The sequence below is a fragment of the Sphaerodactylus townsendi genome, linkage group LG01, assembly GCF_021028975.2.
Source record: "Sphaerodactylus townsendi isolate TG3544 linkage group LG01, MPM_Stown_v2.3, whole genome shotgun sequence".
NCBI lineage: Eukaryota > Metazoa > Chordata > Lepidosauria > Squamata > Sphaerodactylidae > Sphaerodactylus > Sphaerodactylus townsendi.
Window position 1 is genome coordinate 74774309 of NC_059425.1, and position 13973 is coordinate 74788281.

The 13973-nt window shown below is 43.8% G+C and overlaps 1 protein-coding gene across 3 annotated transcripts in view; it reads left to right on the forward strand.

The window, feature by feature from the left end:
• XPO5 (exportin 5) overlaps positions 1-13973 on the forward strand; it is a 39497-nt gene extending 25524 nt beyond the window's left edge. The window contains exons 21-32 of one of the 3 annotated variants that reach the window (XM_048483638.1): positions 2029-2129; positions 2564-2660; positions 3400-3536; positions 4115-4212; positions 4773-4819; positions 5603-5697; positions 7231-7296; positions 8115-8209; positions 10616-10723; positions 10891-11028; positions 11168-11332; positions 12761-13973. In XM_048483638.1, the coding sequence (XP_048339595.1) occupies positions 2029-2129; positions 2564-2660; positions 3400-3536; positions 4115-4212; positions 4773-4819; positions 5603-5697; positions 7231-7296; positions 8115-8209; positions 10616-10723; positions 10891-11028; positions 11168-11332; positions 12761-12901 (1288 nt within the window). In that variant the 3' untranslated portion in view covers positions 12902-13973. The remainder of the gene's footprint in view (positions 1-2028; positions 2130-2563; positions 2661-3399; positions 3537-4114; positions 4213-4772; positions 4820-5602; positions 5698-7230; positions 7297-8114; positions 8210-10615; positions 10724-10890; positions 11029-11167; positions 11333-12760) is intronic. The other 2 variants (XM_048483646.1, XM_048483655.1) reach the window with 2 other exon arrangements.

Below are 13973 nucleotides of genomic sequence, written 5' to 3' on the forward strand. Positions count from 1 at the left end.
ACTATTGAGGAGTTCTGAAGATTGTGTTGCGGCCCTTGAATAGCTGTGGCTGGATTTCCTTCTCTCTTCCTTTGCTTGCTGGACCTCTGAGAAGCTCTGGAAAGACTCATGCTGGTCTTCAGTAGTCAGGAAATGTCTTTGATGCCTGACACTGAGGTCAAGGGTCTATTAGCCACTCAAGTACACTGCTCGTTGCTTCAGACGTGCTTTCCAGTTCCTAATATACTTTCAAATGTTTCTCTCTGTCCACTAGTATCGCCTATTTTCTACCTTTGTTTTTGACCTTTGGGTTGAGAACTTTGGTAGTGTGTCCTAGACGTGCATGCTAAATCCAAACAACTGACTGGGTGGTTTAGAATCAAATTATATGAGTGTGCAACAATAAGAGGAGGGTGTTTACCAACAGAGATGTACATTTTATTTCACCAGGCACATCTAGAAGATGCTGACCACTGCATTCCTCTTCATGCCTAGTTTATACAGCTATAATCTTCGCAATTCTCCTGTCACGTTACTGAGAGCCCCATTTTTGTATATTGAGCATGAATATAATGCAATAAGGTCAGGCTGTAGCATTCCTTGCTGCCTGTTCTATGAGTCATGCTACAGTTTGGGAAATCCCATTCTACCTTAAATTGAGTCAAAAACCTAGAACACTAAAGTAGTCAAAAACCTAGAACAATAAAGCTTCAAAACCATATTGAAACAGATTTGAAAACTGCAAAGAGAAGCTGTTTTAAAAACAGATGCAGTGCCCTGGCTGATGTTGGTATTGGGCACTGTGAGAAGGGGTTTGGCTATCTTGAGATGTGCAAGTCCCTTAGGCATTTTACATACTTCTCCAAGCTGGCTTTGTCTTGGGTGGTAACATAAATGATTAAACAATAAACCCCCTATTGTGCTTAAAGCCTTAGCCAAAACTAGTAGTTATTCGGTCTTCATAATATGATGCTTCTCCTTTCTTGCAGCCTCTGTTAGCACCCTTTGAAATGAATGGGCAGTTCACACCTCAGAACTATTGTTCCAGGCTCTCTGCAAGCTCAGGCAGACATCGCTGCATTGGTTGCACTTGGGTCACGTTCTTGAACAGCTAGAGACTTCTAAAAAATGAAAGCTGGGACACTGGAAAGAAATTGAGAGGCCTGCCCCGGCCGCCTCCTGTCCTAGTCCTCTGTTCTCCCTGTACTCTCTCACTCTGGGAAAATGCTGCTCTAGGGGGAAATACTGAGTTACCCTTGATCACCTCTAGCAGCAGGCACAGTGGCATTGCAGTTTTGGCGGAGGCTGCTGAGCCGTTTTGCTGCTGAATTTGTGCTGTGTGCAGTTGCTGAAGCCCTGAGTGGAGGTCTGAGGTCTCAAAGGAGAGAGGTAGGTGAGACAGAGACCCTTCCTCCCCCCACTCAGATATTATATCTGTCTGGCGAGGGACCCTCTTTGGCCTGGATGGCAAGAGAGAGGCCACCCTTGGCTGAATGGGGGTCCCTCCCTGGCTGTGGTTAATGCAGAGCTGTGTTTCCTTTAGGAGGGGGCATCTCTCTGCCACACAGCTGCTTATAGCATGTGAGCATATTGCTATCTGCTGCATTCATCCAGTGCCACCTGCCATTCTAGGGACTGTGACCCATCCTTAGGGGGGCAGTGTGTGTGTTTCAGAGGTAAGGCAGCCTTTCCTCTGCAAGCCAGTGCAAGCAGAGGATCTCGCTAGAAACGTAACTTGCCTGTGGGTTATGAGGCCTCTTTCCGACAGTGGCCTTCTCTTCTGCATTGCAGCCAGCATTTCAAAGGGCTGAAATGAGGTGAGCTGTTGTGTGGGGCAGCTGGTACCCTCTGCGCAAAGTGGAGTCTTCTCCATGTCCCCGACAGATGAGTGTTTTTCTTGGTAAGGAAGGGGGATCCCATGCACAAGTGCTTGGTCTCACCTTCCTCATTGCCCAACACAGGAGCTGTTCACAAGCTGAAGGCAATTTCCCACTGTCAGATGACTAATGGGTACAGCTGGTGACAGTGTGACTCCCTGTTCTGTTCCAGGACCCACAACAATCTGTACATGCCGGAGATGGTGGCTAAATTGGGGGAGACTTTTTCAAAGGCCTTGGATATGCTGGAAGTTGAGAAAAATGCCATCCTAGGTAAGTATCCACTTACAGTGCTTTCATGTTCTCTGTTTGCCTTAGAAATGCTTCATATTTTTCAAGATGCAGGAGTTGTTTTTGTGCTCTGTATCTACAATCTGAATGTTCTTAAAACAGACAAATGCTTCTTTTTTCTAGATCAGTGATGCCTAAAGGGTAAGGTAGTTTCCTCCAAGATGACACAGTGGCCAGAAATTTGAGCTCCTGCCTTCAATTTCCCCGTGACTGATTTGCATAGGGGGCAAAGCCTACCCCCCCCAGCAGCAGCGCATGCTCTTCCACTTTATGTTGGGGGTTCTCTTGCAAGTTTTTGTTCCCCTGTAGATGCTTTCAGAACAGTGACATTTTGTGATTCTCCAAGAGATTAGTTGTTCCAATAGTGTGTTTCTGGTGGTTACTTGACTTTGCTGATACTGTTGTCTTCTTCTTAGGCCTTCCTCAACCTCTACTGGAGCTTTATGATGCTCCTGTTTACAAAACTGTCTTGGAAAGGATGCAGGGCTTTTTCTGCACCTTGTATGACAACTGGTAAGAGCCACTGTAATTTCCAGTAGTACTGCATTGGTGTGTACTAACAGCCTGGAGATTACTTTGTTTTTTATGCTACCCAAATAACCACAAGCAGAAAGAAATTCATCCAAGTAATTTGCATAGCCTTTGAAAACTGTTTAACCGGGAGGATATTGTTTGGAAAATCTTGTTGCACCGCTTAATCCTGGGGAAAGAACCTATTACATGTCATTCTCTGCTCTGGTCTTCTGGTTCTTTTCACATCCCATTCAAGTTACTACCATCAGTGTGTGTGTTTTCCTAACATAGCAAAGATGCATGGTAAAAGTCTTCTCAGCTGAGAGGATAACAGAAGTTCCGGTTTTTAGCACATAGCCAGAGGTGGGATCCAACCAGTTCTCACCACTTCTCTAGAAGTGGTTACTAATTTTTTCTGAGTGCCAAGAAGGGGTTACTAAAGCAACCTCCCTGCCCAATTGCGACTGAAGGTGCGTGTGTGCGGCGGTGCCACTGTTTGAATCCCACCACCATCGGAACCTGTTATTAAAATTTTTGGATCCCACCACTGCATATAGCCAATTAACTTGCAGAACTAAACACCACCAGTTGCATTAAGATCAATCCCTTATATGACACTAAAAAGAATTTTGCAAATTTCTATCCAATTTATTAGCTCTGGTAATGTAGCAGAACCCCCCTTTACAGAGGTAGTATATTTCTGGTTGTCAGATCCTGAACTGTGCCATTTGAATTACAGCTTCCACATTCTGGGGAATGCCGGCTCATCAATGCAGCAAGATTTCTACACTGTTAATGGCCTCGCATCTGAACTTCTTAACTCTGCCTTTGTCAATCTTAACAATATCCCTGACTACAGACTCCGCCCTATGCTTCGTATCCTTTTTTATTGTTTGTAAGCTTATTTCTTAAACCAGATTGCAAATTATAAAATAAAACAATCATAAGATGGGGTCCCGAACCTTTTTGACCCCTTTGGAATTCTGTTGCAAGAGGAAGACCAACCACAAAATGTCAGGGAGTGAGTTTATGGATGAACTCGTAATAGCAACACTTCAACACTTCAGGTAGAGGCTCCTTTACCTTTAAAAATGAACATGGAGTTTTAAAATATTTTCTTGCATATACAAATTACCTTCAGTCATGCAGTGAAGATACTTGTGCTTTGGTGACAACTTTATAAAAACCTGCAAAGCCAATCAGATCTCTAATCACCTCTCAAATGTGCTGCCAGGCAAAAACGTCACCTGGCCCTGCCTGCTTTCTAAAAATTCTTGTGGGTACCAGGAAAGGGGCCGGTGGATTGTGGAGAAGCTCTCCAGAACTTCTGTTGGTCCTGGATTTCCTGAAAGTCTTCATCAGCACAGGAGAACCTTGTGTCAGTAGGATGTTTGCATTAGGAAACTGTTGATGTTCATATGTGCAGCATAACTTCTTTAACTAGCTCTTGACAGGTGTGTTTGTGAAACCCTTGGTCCTCTCTTGCCCTCCAGAACACTATGAAACTCTTATCTGTCCTATACTTGGGCCACTGTTCACCTACTTACATATGGTAAGGAAGGGCAGAGCATGCGTGTATGTGAGACTGCTAGTGCAGGTCAGCGTTTCCATGCTGTTAACAGGTTTTTTTCATGTACTTTTTGCACATACATCCAGCTCAGAATGGGAACTTGCCCAGGAACTCAGCAAGTTTTGTAGCTGAAGGCAGATTCTAACCTCAGTTTCCAAGACCAAAACTAGAACCACTGCAGCACAGTGACTTTGGGTTATGTGAAAGCCCAGTAATGAACCTAGGAGGCTTCAGACTGTGTCGGGAGTGAGGGGCCAAGGGGGTGGGGCATAAAATTAAGCAGATTTTCCAGGGCAGGACAGGGGAGAGTGTGTGTGTCCTTCGATGCTATTCTCTGCTTATCTATAAGAAAGAGAAGCATGCTGGATTATGTAAGTAGATGCTCAATTACATAACATGTGCCAGTTACGGAACACTTTATTGACAGCATTTGGTTGTCTTGATGCAGAATCTTAAACTTTTTAATGCAGAATATGCCTTCTGCTAAGTATATGCCATTGATTAGGCCATGCTGTTTTGTACTGCTTTTTCTTCTCTGTCAGAGGCTGTCCGGGAAATGGCAAGTCATCAATCAACGGAGTCTGCTTTGGTAAGAGAGGCAATATAATCAAAATAGAGAGGACTGGGCTTGACACTTCCATCTTGCTATTTACCCTTCCGCTGTTGGTGTGTAGCAATTGCTCCCAAGATCAGTGTATTAAACATCTCCTGTAGGGGGTGTTCACAGCAAGTGGGAATACAAAAATGCCTCCCCTCTGGAGAAGAATACTTCTGGGGTTATCCTTTTCCTGGTTCTGCAGTTCAATTTGATATCAGTTGGAAGTGGTTAGATTGTTCTGCAAGTTGTTCTCCACGCTCAGGGTATGGAAAAAGAAATGGTCCTTGCCTGTAACTTGGCTTTTGGACAGAACTTTGTATAGCCCAGGTGCCAAACAACCGCCACATCTGCCAGTGAAGATGGTAGTATGCCAGCAAATAAAATGGTGGGGCCAGGGAACAGGGCTTGGAACAAGTCAAATCCTGGTACTTTCGGGATTCATTTTATACTTGGCCATGCAGGTCTGGAAGGCAATGAGGGGCAGAAGCAATGCGTGTTGGTTCTTCCCACACCATTAGCCCCAGAAGTGCAGTCAGTGCTTAGGTAGTTCAGGCAGGGATCTGATCCTGAGTACCAAGAAATAGTCCAGTGTGCCACTGTTGGCCAAAGGTGACCTACTTCTGGTATAGTTTGACTACAAGCAATGTTAGATTTTAACTTTTAGAAGTCTTCCAGGCTTGAGAGCTAAAATTCCTGCAGGAATACACTTAGTATCAGCTGGCTTCTTCAGGTTTATACTGTATTCACAAAATCTTCCACCCTCTCTCTCATCAGCGACGAGGACACAACTGATGACAACCCAGAATCCCAAGAAATGCTGGAAGAACAACTGGTTAGGTTGCTCACCCGCGAAGTCATGGACTTGATCAGTGAGTGAAAGTAACGAAGTGCATGAAAAGCCTGAACCATCTGTGTTACGTGCTTAGGAGTGCAGAATGCATGCCTGTGGTCGGTTTATGCTGTGCCTTAGGTGGCTAGCCCAGACATAAGTACTTGAAGATTTGCTTTTCATACCCTTGTAGACCTCCCATTTTTGCCAAGGCATTCGTATATCTGGGTTCTTACTCCAAACCTCAGCCTAGATATGGATAAATCAGAGTTTAAAAGTGGTTTAACGGTCAGTGCTTGATCAGTAGGTTTTTATTAATGATGAGCTTTGAAAAAACATGTCTATCATAATAAGTTTATAATTGTATACAATGCTTCTTGAGTTTGAATGTAACCAGTAGGCTATTTCTTAATTCTTAGCTGACCTTTCTATGGATTTTTCCCCCGTTTTGGGTTGGTTGAGGATATTTCACAAACACACACACGCACATTCTTTGCTTAGACAAAACACCCAAACCACATGGTGGCATTGGAGTGTTAGGCATATTCTTTGGCTCATTCTCAGATCACACAGGATAATGGCAGGTGGTAACTTATACTTCTGATAGTATCATGTATGATCTCAGACTATATTTTGAAATCTGGCTTGGAATTCTTTGCCATGTGCAGAGATTCTGTAGCAGATGGACCAGCTTTTTATAAGATAAACAGGGGAGCTACTTCCAAAGATATGAAACCTTAAAGCCACAAGTCAAAATAATTACCAAGGAAGGTCAAAATCTGATCTTATATTTTGGCACTTGTCTTTGACTGCTGAGTCCAGCTCTGTAAGTACGTAATAATTCAATCCAGTGATCCCTAAACTGCTCCTGACACTACTTTGGACTGAGAGAGGCTTTTTTTGTGGTTCTAAAATGGGCCTGGAATAAATGCTTACTTAGAGTAATTTAGAACAGCCTAAATAGCTCTGACAAGCCTGATCTTGTCAGATCTCAGAAGCATAGCAGGGTTGGCTACAGTCAGTATTCAAATGGGAGACCACCAAGGATGAATGGTGTTGCTATGCAGAGAAGGATAATGGCAGACCACCTCTGTTCATCTCTTGTTTTAAAAAGCTTCATGAGGGGCACCATGAATCAGTTGTGAGTTGATGGTGCATGATTATTTAGTTAGAGGGGTTTGGCACAATAGTGGACAGATTTATGGAGAAGTCGATCTATGGCTACCAATCTTGATCCTCCTTGATCTCAGATTGCAAATACCTTAGCAGACCAGGTGCTCAGGAGCAGCAGCAGCAGAAGGCCATTGCTTTCACATCCTGCACATGAGCTCCCAAAGGCACCTGGTGGGCCACTGCGAGTAGCAGAGTGCTGGACTAGATGGACTCTGGTCTGATCCAGCAGGCTAGTTCTTATGTTCTTACTCCTTCTCTTCAAACTTGCTTCAGTTCCCCAGTGTAGAGGGTTCAAGTCAAGCATTACAGAGGAGAAACAAAATTTATTGCTCTGTGGGAAATGCATGATGTTTAGTAGTGATTCTCTGCTAATGTTTCTTTTTCTCTGATGTATTTGCAGCTGTGTGCTGTGTCTCAAAGAAGGGTGCTGAGCAGAATAATGCTGTTGCTGCAGATGGAGATGGTGGTAATAAATTAATATATCCTTTCTGTTTAACATTTGATACCCTCTACAGTAATAATTTCTCCTTACATGTATAAATCCATCTTGGCTATCTCTAGACTTAGCTTTTATGATACCCTCCATGCTTTGTGGATGGGATTTCTAGGGTCCTTAGTTTCATTAGTCAAGAGAGCCCTTTACATGGGGTACCCTGTATATATAAGATGGTCTGTACAATGGGGTCACAGTGCATGCTGTAGTTTTTTCCACATAAAGATGACGATAAATTTGTATATTAATCCACCATTTCCTGAATCTCCTTTGTAGTAGAATGCTCCATGGGGGTGCCAGCGGAAAAGAGTATAGTGCATACCATCAGAGGCATAGCTCCAAGGGGGCGGATGATGCACTGAGCGCGCACCCTGTGGGGGTGTGGTGGGGGCGGGGCAGGGCAGGGGTGGAGGATGCACCAGTGCACCGGACTGTTAGCCTTGCCACGCTTTCCCCCTTGCTACGCCTCTGCATACCTTAATACTGGAATCCAAGCCATCAGACAACTTACATGCCTATGAGAAGATTGGGCATGTTTTTCAAAGTTTAACATGAGCCGGGTCTGCAGTGAAGAAATGGTTTTCTTTCTCCACCAATGGAACTGTCTCCCATTAGAGTTTTTCTGTAGTTTAGCTTCTGAATAATTGGAATCTTTTAAGCTGATCCCACAGAGAGGTGTGGCAAGGTGAGAAAACGAGTGTAAGTCAAAAATGTGTGTGTTTTTTAGTTCAGCTCAGTTGGTTGCTTCTTGGTTTTGTCTGACGACTTTGCCATGTAAGAATGTGTTAAAGTTGTCATTTTAGATGAGGAAATGATGTCCACAGAGGTGACTCCACCATCCAGCTCTGAGCTTACTGAACTGGGCAAGTGCTTGATGACACAAGAGGTAAGAAAGCTGAGCTTCAACTCCTCCCTTAGGCTAGGTGTGAGCATTTTTTAAAAAAAGACCTCCTTTTAGTAGAATACCAGCAGTAACTCCAAGCCACCCAGAGTTGGGAAGTTCAATAGAAATTCACAACAAATCCAAAACTAGTTCTGAGAACAATTTCATCTTTATACTGCCTTCTTTTAGAAATTACACTACCCATTTTAGTTCTTTTAAATCAACCATTATTGTATACATCAGAGCAGGAATGCAGAAGGCTGCTGAATTCTGGAAGTATCATAATCCAAACTATTAAAAATCTGCAGTACATACCCCTTCCCTTTCCCTGTTTGGTTCACTACTGGATCATATAGGAGGTTGTATAAGTTTGCGTGTTTCATGGAAAATGCTCTTGAAATGTAGTTGACTGCTAAACAGCCAGGAACTTAGAAGGCCGTAAAAGGCATATAGGATAACAGTGGTCCTTTCTCTCTTTCATTTTGCTATGAACATTGGGGTACCTGTTCTGTGGATAAAAGGGCAGGGCAGGATCTTTAACAGCAGAAATTACTTCCTATTCTTAAACTTGGCTCGGCCTTGTGGGAAAAGAGACCCTGTATAAGGCCAGGTTAGATGCGACATGGCCATGTTGGTTACATCTTCCCCCCATATCCAAAGTATAGGAAGGGCTTTCCTTGTCATTTCGGTATACCCATGTGCAGTGGGGGAGGGGCACAAGGGGGCTAGAGCCCCAGGTGCCACTTCCTGAGGGGTGCATTCCCCCCCCCAAACTGTGCCCCAGCCCCGTTAAAGACCTGCTGTTCCCGAACTCCGCATGAAGTTCAAATGCAGGACCAGGCGCCCTGTCCCAATATCCACATGGAGCAACCATTAGCTACTGGTGTCAACTGGCTCCAAGCCTCAGTGAGGCCAGCAGCAAACTGAGCACCAGCTGGTTCTCCTCTACTTTTACACTGTTGGTTTTGCCCCCAAGCACCACCTTTGGTCAGGTGGAGCAGGCAGGCAGGCGGGGGGGGGTGGGGGGGGAGAGAATGCAGAGCCAAAAATATAAAAGTCAAAGAGGACTGGCAGTGAGCTTAGTCTAAGTCTGGCCTGAGCCAGGCTTGGATCCAGTTCTGCAGGATCCTCAGACCAGGCTCAAATAGGGCCTTGCCACACTGGTCTCTATGTGGATTGGCTGACCCCACACCTGACCTCCACATGGAGATGGGGGTGGGATGAGCTGTGCTGGCCCATTCCAAACCTCCACATGGAGGTTGGGATGTGGGGTGAGCCCCGCTTGCCATTCAGCTGCACTTTTGTCCCCAATGTGTGTCATTTTAACAAGCTACGCCCCTGTCTGTATATAAATATATTATCCACCCTGGTACATTTTCTGTAAACCTGGAAAATTCTGGATGAACCAGAAATCCAGATTTGATTTCTACCTGAGCCCCAACACAGTCTTTGCAGATCCAGCAGGATTCTTGTAACTCCAAAAGTTGTCTCTGGGTGTCCTAGTGTCCCTATTGCTAGTTCCAAATAATCATTAGCATTGTTTTTATTATTATTATTATTATTATTATTATTATTATTATTATTATTATTATTATTATTAGTTTAATTTAATATACCGCCCTATCCCCGAAGGGCTCAGGACGGTGAACAACATAAAATCATACATAAAATCATCACAAAATTAGTGATCATAAATACAATTAAAACAACAGTTGATACCTAACATAGCGTCCCACGAACCTTTGTTTACACCCTCCCCAGAAATAAATATATATGATGGGTCCTAAAAGTATAAGGGACCCATATGGGGCAAAAAGGAGGGGCAGGGGGCACCCTCAGCGGCTGGTCTCACCAAAGCCCCGGTGGAACAACTCAGTCTTACAGGCCCTGCAGAACTCTCCAAGGTCCTGCAGGGCTCAGCAAGAAAGCTGGAGACAGCGAGTGTCTTAATTAGGAAGCCGGGCAGCCAGAGCCGTGAAGGCCCTGGCCAGAGTAGAGGCCAACCGCGTCATTGAGGGGCCAGGGACTTCCAGTAAGTTGGCCTCTGCAGAGCGCAGAGGTCGAGCCGGGACATATGGGGTAATGCGGTCCCGAAGGTCCCAGGCCGCGTAAGGCCTTAAAGGTCAACACCCACACCTTGAAGATGATTCGGAATTCAACTGGGAGCCAGTTTCATGACCTCTCGCTATTCCCTGTAATATATATTTTGGCACAGGGTGGAGGATGGCTCAAACCTTGTAAGATCTTTCCTAATCTGCCAGATTTTTTAGTGGACAGTCTTAAGGAGGATGTCTTGGTTTTTCCTATTTTAGGTATCATAGTATTTTCAAGTCCATAGGAATGCTTTTAAAGAAATATAAAAATTAAGTCTTTTAAAATAATACAAAAATTGAACCTTTATTTTTCCAGAATATTGGCACTGCTCTGCTGATAACAGCCTTCACCTCCCTTTCCTGGAAAGATACCCTGTCCTGCCAAAGAACCACCACCCAGCTTTGCTGGCCACTGCTCAAACAGGTATTTCCAGTGCAACTGCCAATAGTAAAATGTGAAGTGAATTAAATATGGCTAAGAATGGATATACCTTTAGGGACTGCTCATAATCTGAAGAACTTGCTATACATTGCCTCCTAGAAGAGAGACAGGCCTGTCTTATCATCTCGCTACATGTTTGTCTCCCTTAGGTCCTGACTGGGCCCTTGATCCCTGATGCAGTGACCTGGTTTTTCATAAGCGTGTTGAAAGGATTACAGATGCATGGACAACATGATGGCTGTTTGGCAGCTCTTGTCCACTTGGCTTTCCAGATATACGAGGCTTTGGTAAGAAGAAAGCTGCTTCCAGCTTAGATTAATTGTGATCAAGCACTGAATCAATTCCTGTGTTCTTCTGGGGGAGGAGGACATGGCAATATCTGTTCTGGCAAAACTCTGAATTGACTATCATCTTTGCTACTTAAAGCGTCCACGCTATGCTGAACTTCGGGCAGTGATGGAAGAAGTTCCAAAAATTCTAAAAGAATCCTTGGAGCAATTTGATACCAAGCTGCTCAACCCAACCCTGCAGAGAGTTGCTGACAAGCGCAGGAAAGACCATTTCAGGCGCTTAATTGCAGGCTGTATTGGGGTAAGTCTTGGTATTGAGCAGTAGAGAAATCAGCAGTTGTTTCAACCTGTATGGTGCATATTGTCTCTTATTAATCTGTGGTTGTGTACCTTCTCCTTTTGCTTACTATGGTAGATTGCATACCTTAAGCAAGATCATTAAACAAGGTCTATGATCCTCACATAACAGATTAAGCACCCAGTTGTTTAGGTTCACAGATATCAAGTTTTTCAGTAAGTAGTAGATTGTGAAAGCAGAATGTCAGATTACTGATACAAGCTCCAAGAATTGTTACTAGTAGCAGAGGATTGTAAGGTTCTTGCACCTTCTTGAATCACTGGAGATGACATTCGGTGCTTTGTTTTCATATAATGTTTCCAGTTGAATTTCAGCCCATTGCGTCTCAGCCCCAAAGGAAGAGTGCTGGCCAGGCTTCAAGTGCCATAACATTAACTGGAATTGGCTTTATCCTGTTGTGACTCTGCCTCTTACATTTACCCTTTTGCCTCCTGCAAAGCAACATGCCTAAGGAACATGGAACTAGGAAAAAGGAGAACCTGTGGGGTGCTGTCCTAGAGGGCTGTGGGTACAATGTGAAAACCAACATCCAGAAATATGACTCACAAAATATGCCTCCTCCAAGGATGTGCACTTTTCCTCATTGGGGAAACATGCTTCCAGCTGCATCTTTTTTCCCCTACCCAATTTGGATGACACCTTCAGAAAATTTGGCACTCTTCCAAAGGACATTTCCAGCCCATTTTCAGGCATACAGGAGAAAGCATTCCAGTTCTGTAAGCCAGCCACCCCTAGGAGGTGGAAGTTATTGCAGAATGGGCAGGGTTGTATTAGACAATACATAAAAGGCAGGCAGAGGCATTTGGCACTTCATAAAGACAAGTAGCAGGACAAGTGGGACTAGAAGCTTGCTTCTCAGAGCAAACACAAACACTTTTATTACTCACTTGTGATAATCACTTTGAGTGTGTCTACAAGTGACAAATTGACTATAAATGTGAGTCCTGCTGAATCACACCTCATGATATCTAAATGGCAACACACTTGCAAAATAGCAAATTAGTCACAATCTTAAACAGTAGCAATACTAACAGAAAGAATCAGGCAATGCTGTTTCAGAAGAGTAGGAGCTCAAGGGGATACTTATGGGGCGGGAGAAACACTACTTGCATAAGAGCCCTGCCCAATTCTTCAGTGGAAAGAGAGAATTATTTTCTGTTACAAGAGATCAGGAGAAATCTTTGCTGTTACAAGACCTGTTTTATCATTTTCGTTGGAAACATTTTCTGTTATTTTCTTTCTCTTGACAGTCTCCTCTCACTGAGTCAGCTTCAGAATATTAACTATTACTGAATGCCTTGAGTGAGCGTATTCTGGTGGATCACTTGTAAAATATCTTATTCCTAATATAGACTTGCCTTTTCCTTACAGAAGCCTCTAGGAGAGCAGTTCCGCAAGGAAGTTCACATCAGAAACCTGCCCTCTCTTTTCAAAAAGGTGAAACCACCGGTTGAGTCAGACCTACTGGATAACAATGAAGATGGAAATCTCAGCGCACTCTTTGAACCATAAATTTAGAATGCTTCCACTCCACCTATGCCATTGTGTGGTGCATTCTTTCACAGTACCCAGTTGTTTACTTTGCTCGCTCCAGAGCCTGGATAAAGTTCTTACTAGCCCCGACCTTTTTCCAGTTAGGACATGAGAAGTACACATTCAGTCCAGTTTACTAGGTGTGATGTGACTGATTTTTATCCCTTCAGCTTAGTGTACAACTGGCTTTTCCTTCAACACAGCCCCAGCCATTTAGTATGAAGGTTCAGTTCTTCCCCACCCCACAAAGCTTGTACTGGTCCTCTAGGAATGAACCTCTACCCAAACACACAATATTTTCCCCATGAAGGATTCAGGATATCTACACTGTGGCTGCCTCCAAGCAACACTAACATGAGCCTCATCCTCCTTTTGGAAGGGCCACATTTTCCTAACGTAACAGGACTGCACACTGTTTGATGTACTGCACCACCACTCCATGGAATTTATCTTAGTATTTTCTTCTGGAAAGTAGCATATACGCACTAGCAGCAAGGAACGTTCCGGAAGAAATTGCTTCTGTTATCTGTTTGATTCAACCATGCCCCCAGAGGTCTAGTATAAAACAAGGTGACCTCGACTCTTAAAAGTGTTAATACAAAGCAGATGTCCCACTTCCAAAACGAGCTTCAGCTGGCAACACCTTGCTTAGTCTAGTGAACAACAGCCCACAGCTACTTTTATGTAACAACTAGATCTTTGGTTGAACTGTTACAGTAGTTTGAGGAAGTATAACAATGTTTTACTGAAACAAGGTGCATTTTAAGGCGCACCTAGCCCTAACAAGGTGGGCAACCTTTGTGATTACATTCAGATCCTTACTTCTAGTTAGATGCCACTGGGATGTCTTTATATCCACTGTCCCCTCTAGTAACTTTAACAAAAGTCCCAGCTCTAAAGGCAGCTTCTACTTATTGTGTCATTGTTTTAACTTTCTGTGATGGTAAACATTTTAAATCATAGAGGGTTCTTCTGCAGAGATGTAGTATCTACAGATGTCTATGAATGAATTGTGATACACTTGAATGCCAGTAAAGATCTTTCAGTTCTA